Below are 8,766 nucleotides of genomic sequence, written 5' to 3'. Positions count from 1 at the left end.
TTTTTTTGAGACGGAGTTTCGCTCTCGTTGTCCAGACTGGAGTGCAATGGCATGATCTCGGCTCACCACAACCTCCACCTCTTGGGTTCAAGTGATTCTCCTGCCTCAGCCTCCTGAGTAGCTGGGATTACAGGCATGCACCACCATGCCCAGCTAATTTTGTATGTTTAGTAGAAACGGAGTTTCTCCATGTTGGTCAGGCTGGTCTCAAACTCCTGACCTCAGGTGATCTGCCCACCTTGGCCTCCCAAAGTGCTGGGATTTACAAGTGTGAGCCACCGCACCCAGCCTATTGTGCATTTTCTAATCTCTTGGGCATGAGAAAGGAGACATGACTCTTGCTTTGGGGCGGTCCCTGCTCTATGGAGGACAGGCACACTCAGTGTCTTGTGTGTGTGCACCAACAAGGTACGTTGTGTGCAATCCATTGTATTGTGCATTCTCACTCATGTGCAAAGAGACTGAATTGTTAATGGGTCAGATAAGAACTAGTATTCTTCAAAGTAGACCTCTCTGGTCTGCTGGAAATCAGCCCCAGCCTGATTCCCAGGTTATTGTGAGTGATCCAAACATGGATGCCTCTTGAAAATGACTTTCAGGGCCCATGGTTTGTTTTTTCAAATGTCTTTAAAAGTAGATCATCATCAAGTTCTGCAGGTGGGTTTGATTTTTGAAAGTCAAGAGTGTGCATTGTGAATATGGGGGGGATATGGTGGATTATCCATCTAGGTGGTGATGTTTTGAGTCAAAAGGATAAGACGTGACCATGATGTCAAGATTTCTTTGTGTGGCTTTTAACCAATCCTAGAGGCCATTCTGAGGAGGTGTGCTCTAAGCACGTAAAGCCTTGCCTCAATGTGGCTTCATAATAAATATGCAGCCCCCCAAAGATGATGACTTTGAAGAGCCACTCATTTGAATGTATTTTATTTATTAACAAATAAATGAGTTTGTGCAATAGTATCATCTAGAGCTTAGTTTCTGGAGTAAGACTGCCTTGATCAAATACCAGTTCTACCATTTATTAGCTGTGGAATCTTGAGCAGGTTATTGAGCCTCTCTGAGCCTTACTTTCCTCTTCTGTAAAATGGGCATGGTGGTATCTACCTCATAGTATTATGAGGATTGAATGAGATCCAATGATAAATGCTTAATGAGAGTTGGGGTAAGTATTATTAGCTGACACAGACGTGTCCCATTTTCCTTGGGTCACATTGGGAAGGTGTCAGATAACCCAGGAGAGGAGACTGTGCCATATGGCACACCCATGTTCAGTGAAGGCTGCCGTAGTCGGTGGCTGATACAAAGAGTCATGTCGATGGACTAAATTTGTTACTCCTCAGCTGGGCATTTTGGCCTCTACTTAACATAAGCTAAGGACTGGCTACCATGTTGCTTATTGCCCAAGGGAAAAACCCAGGGAGGAGGAGGCAAATTGAAACCCTGACCCTTGGCTTTGGTCCTGGGTGAAGAATTTGCTGAGGACTCCAGCTAAGGCTGACCACTCAGCATCTCCTGATTGCAGGGAGGCAAGACAAAACAATTTCCCTCACTTTCTTCTTTATAATTTGGTCTCCAGAGATAAGTTTAATTCATGTTTGTGTCTCAGGTGGAGGCCTTCCCCTTGAGTGAGATGGTGGTGGTGGAGGGTGGTGGACATCACTGTGCTTTGCCATCTTCCTTCACCCTGTGGCCCCAGGGCCTAGCCCAGGGCTGGGGGACAGGGCAGACACCATTCCCAGACATGTGTGCTGACCACACTCACTTTAGGAAGCGAAACAAACCATTCATCAGCTCAGCCACAGAGGCCCGGCCAAGCAGCCTCCATTAGCTAGTGTCCTGGGAATGACAGCTGTGGGCATGTGATCCTGCCGCCTTTTTGCTCAGCCCTCCAGCGATGCCAGGGCCTTGGATCGAGTCCGGAGTCCTTGGAATGACTCTCAGTCCTTTATGCCCTGGACCCTGCCTGCCTTTCCAAAGTCAGCTCTCAGATCCTCTCTCCTTGCTGCCCCCTCCAACAAAACCAGACTCCTTCAGTATTCCTGACTGCTTCTCCATCTTTGAGGTTGCTGTTCCCTCTGCCTGAAATGCTTTTCTTCCCCCTCCTGCTCCACCCTGGCTGTTTCCCAGCTGCCCATGGTTGTCTGCGTTGACCTCACAGCCCCGGGTTCTTTCCTATCACGGTAGCCCAATCGTGGACTGTCTCCCCAGCTGGAGTGAGGGCAGGGGCAGGGACTGTTTCGCCCACATTACGAGCTGTGTCCTGTGCAGAGTTCGGTAAATGTTGAGTAAATGTTGCTTCTGGGGATCCCAGGACTGCCCCTGGACTGGATTACTTCCTTCAGGGAGCTCTGCCTGGTGCTTAGTGGGGGCTGTAGATGAGGCAGGCACGTGGGTGGGCGGGCAGTCGGACCCCTTTCCAAGGGACTGATCATCGTTACCTGTTGATGAGGTGTGGGCTGGAGTTCTTGCTGAAATGTGCCCGTGAAATGCATCTTCCTTCCTTGGCACACTGGGGCCTCCTGAGACCCTGGCTTTTGTGTTCCTGTCTTCCCCACTGCATCAGCTTCCTTACTCATGGTTGAGGCCTGAAGCAAAGCGGGTACTTTGTGCGGACCTGCACAGACCCAGGGAGGTGTCTCCAGACTTCAGGGGCCCTTCTGCTGGCCAGGCCACAGCTCCAGACTGCCCTCTTGGGAGCGGGCAAAGCAGACACACTTGGGCAGGGGTGGCAGGGAAAGTACATGTATGGCTCTTGGAACAGGTAAATGTGTGCAAATGCCCATCCTCCAGTGGGAGGTAGAGCCCGAGGAGGCCCATGCAGAGTCCATGAGGGGTGGCTTCTTTCCCACAGACTGTGTGGGCACCAAATGTTTCACATTGTCCTAAGCGAGGGCCCAGCAAGAAAGCCTCCAGGGCCCATCGCACCTCCCCAACAGGCCATAGGCGAGGAGGTGGCTGCCCAGGGCCTTGGCTGTTGGTGCAGTCCTGGTGCAGCATTGAGTGCAACATCAGATCCCTAAGGGACAGAGACCAGGGGCTCAGTGTATCCAGGGGATACCTGGGAACTGGTGGGTTTGAGTTGGGAGCCTTCTGTTTAAGATGGAGGTGTGATGAGGTGTTTTCAGTCTCTCTCATGGGGTCTTTCTGGCAGGTCTATAACTTGACCCAGGAGTTCTTCCGGCACGATAAACCAGTCAATGCTGAAAGTCAAAATAGCGTGGGGGTGTTCACCCGAGAGGAGGTGCGTAACCGCATCAGGAATGACCCTGATGACCCAGAGGCCACCAAGCGCCTGAAGCTCGCCATGATCCAGCAGTACCTGAAGGTATCTTGAGGAAGACGGATTCTGGGGGCATCTGGGTCTGAGGAGGGCTGCGCTGCTCCTACCCCTGTCCAACCCTGGCGGTCACCTGGCTTCTCCTTGGGTCTTCCCGCAGGTGGAGAGCTGTGAGAGCAGCTCACACAGCATGGACGAGGTGTCCCTGAGCGCCTTCGGGGAGTGGACCGAGATCCCCGGTGCTCACCACATCATCCCCTCAGGCTTCATGCGGGTTGTGGAGCTGCTGGCGGAGGGCATCCCTGCCCACGTCATCCAGCTAGGGAAACCTGTCCGCTGCATTCACTGGGACCAGGCCTCAGCCCGCCCCAGAGGCCCTGAGATTGAGCCCCGGGGTGAGGGCGACCACAATCACGACACTGGGGAGGGTAGCCAAGGGGGAGAGGAGCCCCGGGGAGGCAGGTGGGATGAGGATGAGCAGTGGCCGGTGGTGGTGGAGTGCGAGGACTGTGAGCTGATCCCGGCGGACCACGTGATTGTGACCGTGTCGCTGGGCGTGCTGAAGAGGCAGTACACCAGTTTCTTCCGGCCAGGCCTGCCCACAGAGAAGGTGGCTGCCATCCACCGCCTGGGCATTGGCACCACTGACAAGATCTTTCTGGAATTCGAGGAGCCCTTCTGGGGCCCTGAGTGCAACAGCCTACAGTTTGTGTGGGAGGACGAGGCAGAGAGCCGCACCCTCACCTACCCACCCGAGCTCTGGTACCGCAAGATTTGCGGCTTTGATGTCCTCTACCCGCCTGAGCGCTACGGCCATGTGCTGAGCGGCTGGATCTGCGGGGAGGAGGCCCTCGTCATGGAGAAGTGTGATGACGAGGCAGTGGCCGAGATCTGCACGGAGATGCTGCGTCAGTTCACAGGTGCGCCATGTGCCCCACGACCCGCTTCCCCCGCGCCACTTCTTCCTCACCTGCCCTCCTCTGGTGGACCCGTGGCAGCTCTCTCCTCGCCAGACTGTGAAGCTCGGATGTTGTGCCCCACGGGAGAGCCACTGCAGGGTGCCACATTCAGCCAAAGGCTCTTCGATTGCTGACAGTTTAGAACTTGAAACACAGAATTATGGGCGCTGTGTCTCTTCCCTCTTTCTAAGGGCTCATAGTAAAACTCTCAAACATCACTGCCCATTGTGCTCTGTTGCTAAGAGTTGGATTTGTAGTTTACTCTCTGAGTCTTTCAGCGGAACATTTTTCACCCACTATTCCAGGAGGGCCTCACAAGAACCCCCGACATTAGGCAGGGAAACGTGATTATCTGTCACTTGTTTTCAGATAAGATAGGAAGAGTAAGGTGGAGTGTTTTGCTGGGGGTCACAGGAGGTGCTGAGTGGGTACACAGCTCGAGTCCCAGCCTCCCTCCTTCCTCCTCTATCCTCCGTGCCTACCCCCGGCAGCCTGGTCCTCCTGGAGCCCTGGAGGTGGGGTGGGGTTTGTCCATTTGGGGTCATCTTCTCTATGCAGCCATTTCTTATTCTCCTTCCCCTTGGCTTTTCTGACTCCCCATCAGGGAACCCCAACATTCCAAAACCTCGGCGAATCCTGCGCTCGGCCTGGGGCAGCAACCCCTACTTCCGCGGCTCCTATTCATACACGCAGGTGGGCTCCAGCGGGGCAGATGTGGAGAAGCTGGCCAAGCCCCTGCCATACACGGAGAGCTCGAAGACAGCGGTAAGCGGGGGCGTTTGGGGTGAGGAGGGGAGTTGTGGGTGTATTTCGTGTGTGTGTCTGGTCCAGGGGGAGGAGGGCTAGGGTCGTGTTCACTAAGGGGTGCTCAGGTGAGGCAGGGATGAAGTAGCTTCTGTAATGAGAGAGAACACAAGGAGAAAAGTGTGCACTTAATATCTGGAAGAAAAAATGGAATCAAATTGAAACTTAAAGTGTTTTCTTGATATTATGAAAACTGAGCTATTCCGTGCTGTGCTGGCCAATATGGTAGCTATCAGCCACTTTCAATTTAAATTAATTAATTAAAATTTAAGTTAATACAGTATTTTTTTTTTCTTTTTTTGAGACAGGGTCTTGCTCTGTCTACACTTCAGACTGGGGTGTAGTGGTGCGATCACAGCTCACTGCAGCCTTGACCTCCCAGGCTCAAGTGATCCTCCCACCTCAGCCTCCCAAGTAGCTGGGACCACAGGCATGCTGGCACGCCACCACATCTAGCTAAGTTTTGTATTTTTTTGGGTAGTGACAGGGTTTCATCATCCTGCTAGGCTGGTCTTGAACTCCTGGGCTCAAACTATCCTCCTGCCTCCACCTCCTGAAGTGCTAGGATTATAGGAATGAGCCACCACACTTGGCCAATATGGTAAAGTTTTTGTTCCTTGTTTGCACTAGTTGCATAGCCACATGTGGCTAGAGGCTCCATAGTAAATTATATAGTGATAGAACATTTCCAGCATCATGGCATGTCCTATTGGACAGCACTAATTCAGTGGAAATGTTTTCCCAATATATTTTCGAAAATAAAGTTTAGATTACTGATGTTCTCCACAATTATGCCCGCTGTACACACACACACACACACACACACACACACACACATCTGAAATATACATTTTTGCTCCCATAAAGTGGATTTTGAGTTTCCCCCATCAAGTAGACACACACAGTAAATGTTAAAACTCAACAGAGTTATATTTAAAACAATTATTTGGTATAATTGGTGAAGAAGAGTTCAGTCAACCAGCATCTACTGTGCCTGCCCAACTGTGCTCAGAGGGAAAGAGAAAAGGACTGGTGTTTAAAGAAAGAGAGGTCCTCAGAAAGGCCCTTTCAGGTGCCACAGCCATCCTGCTAAAAAGCAAATCTCTTTTCCCTTGCATCAGTTAGGACCAGTGCATGTAACAAAAAGCAAAGCAAAGCAAACACAACTGCGACTTAAACAAGGAAAATCAAAAGGAAATCTGGAGGCAGGCAGCAGGATCCCGTATCATTAGCACCTGGCTCTCATCTTCAAGACCATCTTGTGGTCCAAGAGGGCTGCAGAAGCTCCAGTTCTCACATCTGCATCTGAGGCTGGAAGGAGGAGGAAGGGCAGATGGCAAGAAGGGAACCCTTGGAGCTGAGTCAGCTGTGTCTCTAAGCAACAGTGGACTTTAATGCTTATTGGCCAGAACATAGTCACATGACTGCACCTAGCTGCTAGAGAGGTTGGGTAGTATCATTTTTATTCTGGATGGCAATGGACCCAGTTAAAAATCAGGACTTTGTTATTGAGGAGAAAGAGGAGAATGGGTGGATGTGGGAGTAGGCAGCTTGCACCCTGACACAGTATACAGCACCCGTTTCAGTGTAACAGCCTCTGTGGGCTCCTTGGTGGTGGGATGCAGCCTCACTACTCGGGGTAGATCAGTACCAGCCTCACCTGGGAGCTGGTTAGAAATGCAGACTCTCAGCCTGGTCAACATGGCGAAACCCTGTCTCTACTAAAAATACAAAATCAGCCAAGCATGGTGGTGCACACCTGTAGTTCTAGCTACTCAGGAGGCTGAGGCATGACAATTGCTTGAACCTGGGAGGCGGAGGTTGCAGTGAGCAGAGATCATGCCATTGCACTCCAGCCTGGGTGTCAGAGCGAGACCCTGTCTCAAAACAAAAAACAAAAAACAACAACCCCTGCCGCCTCAAACACACACACACACAAATAAATAAATAAATAAAAAGAAATGCAGACTCTCAGCCCACCCCAGACCTGCTGGATTAAAAACTCTGCATTCTGGCCAGGGATGCAGGCTCCTGCCTATAATCCCAGCACTATGGGAGGCTGAAGTGGGAGGATGGCCTGAGCTCAGGAGTTCAAGACCAGCCTGGGAAAAAAGTAAAACCCCCATCTCTACAAAAAATTAAAAAAAAAAAAAAATTAACCAGATGTGGTGGTGTGTGCTTGTAGTCCCAGCTACTGAGGAAGCTTAGGTGGGAGGATTACTTGGGCCCAGGAGGCCAAGGCTGCCGTGAGCTGTGATACTGCACTCCAACCGGAGCAACAGAGTGAGACACTGTCTCAAAAATAATAAATAAAAACTGCATTTTATCAGGATCCACAGCTGGCGCCTTGCATGTTGAATTTGAGAGGAACCAGGATAAAGGCCAAACGCAAACTTGGGGTGCAAGAACTTGTACCTTGCCTAGACCTCACCTAGACAGCCTGCTTTCTCAGGGCTGAGCCCTGGCTGTACCAAAATTCTCACTGTCCCCTGAGCAAGGCCTGCTTTGGTACATTTTTGCCCCCACCTTTTCCTCTGTCCGAAATGTCCTTTGCCTGTCCGTTCACTCAGCATCTTCTGAGAACCAGTTCAAAGGTCCTGTCCTCTGGGAAGCTTTGTGGGATCCCCTGACACTGGGCCTCTTTTCTGGGCTTTTGGCGCCACGTGCAAACCCCATTCCATCACGTATGACGCTGTTTAGTAATTGGGTTTCATGTCTGGCTTCCTCACCAGCATGGAAGCTCCACAAAGCAGCAGCCTGGTCACCTTTTCTCTTCCAAGTGCCCAGAACAGCCCCTGGATGCTAACAGGGGCGCCGTAAAGGTTTGTCAAATTACCACCGACTTTACTGAGTGCTTTGTTCTTCCAGGTTCTAAGTGCTTTAGGTACATGATTTCCCTTAATCCTTACAACCGCCCTCCGAAGTAGGTGGTGTAAACCCATTTGGCAGATGAGAAAAGCAAGGCTTAGGGAGGTTAAACCACCTGCCTCAAGTTCACAAGTAAGAGGCACAAAGAGCATGTGAGACCGCAGAGCCAGGACTCCTAATGGCCTCAAGACAGAGCCAAGGGAAGAAGCAGGGGAAAGTGGCCAGATAGGATGGCAGCTCCTCATCCCGTGGAAGCAGCAGCACCTGTGTCTCAGAGCCTCTCTAATTTGTCACTGGGATGGGGGGTTCTGGTGGAGAGGGGTGGCCTCGTGGCCTCTGCTGCTCCTCCACCCTGACCTCCCTCTCCCCGCCCCCCAGCCCATGCAGGTGCTGTTTTCTGGTGAGGCCACCCACCGCAAGTACTATTCCACCACCCATGGTGCTCTGCTCTCTGGCCAGCGCGAGGCTGCCCGCCTCATCGAGATGTACCGAGACCTCTTCCAGCAGGGGACCTGAGGGCTGTCCTCGCTGCTGAGAAGAGCCACTAACTTGTGACCTCCAGCCCGCCCCTTGCTGCCATGTGCTCCTGCCTTCCTGATCCTCCGTAGAAAGGATTTTTATCTTCTGTAGAGCTAGCTGCCCTGACTGCCTTCAGACCCGGCCCTGTAGCTTTTCTTTTTCTCCAGGTCGGGCCATGAGCAGGTGGGCTGTTGAGTTACCTCTGTGCTGGATCCTGCGCCCCCCTTGCCTACCCTCTGTCCCGCCTTGTTGTTGTAAGTGCCTTCAATACTTTGCATTTTGGGATAATAAAAGAGGCTCCCTCCCCTGCCCCTCAGCTTCTCTCTGGTTTTCTCA

General features: G+C 51.8%; 1 protein-coding gene across 2 annotated transcripts; it reads left to right on the top strand.

The window, feature by feature from the left end:
- The first annotated feature begins 116 nt into the window (after nt 1-116).
- On the top strand, nt 117-8,766 carry SMOX (spermine oxidase). 2 transcript variants are annotated; one of them, XM_023217935.2, is made up of 5 exons: nt 117-3,328; nt 3,441-4,200; nt 4,844-5,004; nt 7,776-7,865; nt 8,290-8,766. In XM_023217935.2, exons 1-5 carry the CDS (start codon nt 3,137-3,139, stop codon nt 8,425-8,427), a joined length of 1,341 nt encoding a protein of 446 aa, XP_023073703.1. In that variant the 5' UTR covers nt 117-3,136; the 3' UTR covers nt 8,428-8,766. The 2 variants fall into 2 exon arrangements, with proteins under 2 accessions (XP_023073703.1, XP_023073704.1); XM_023217936.2 differs by lacking the exon at nt 7,776-7,865.

Source organism: Piliocolobus tephrosceles, chromosome 20 (assembly GCF_002776525.5).
Source record: "Piliocolobus tephrosceles isolate RC106 chromosome 20, ASM277652v3, whole genome shotgun sequence".
Taxonomy (NCBI): domain Eukaryota; kingdom Metazoa; phylum Chordata; class Mammalia; order Primates; family Cercopithecidae; genus Piliocolobus; species Piliocolobus tephrosceles.
The sequence above is the reverse complement of the archived record's forward strand: the minus strand, read 5'-3'. Positions and strand labels throughout refer to the sequence as shown.

What these genes read in the sequence shown, in the direction of transcription:
- SMOX (XM_023217935.2), top strand. Translation starts at nt 3,137, where the DNA reads ATGGGGTCTTTCTGGCAGGTCTATAACTTGACCCAGGAGTTCTTCCGG. An exon ending in TGATCCAGCAGTACCTGAAG is followed by an intron (nt 3,329 to 3,440) that starts GTATCTTGAGGA and finishes GTCTTCCCGCAG; the next exon opens with GTGGAGAGCTGTGAGAGCAG. An exon ending in CGGAGAGCTCGAAGACAGCG is followed by an intron (nt 5,005 to 7,775) that starts GTAAGCGGGGGC and finishes CTTCCTCACCAG; the next exon opens with CATGGAAGCTCCACAAAGCA.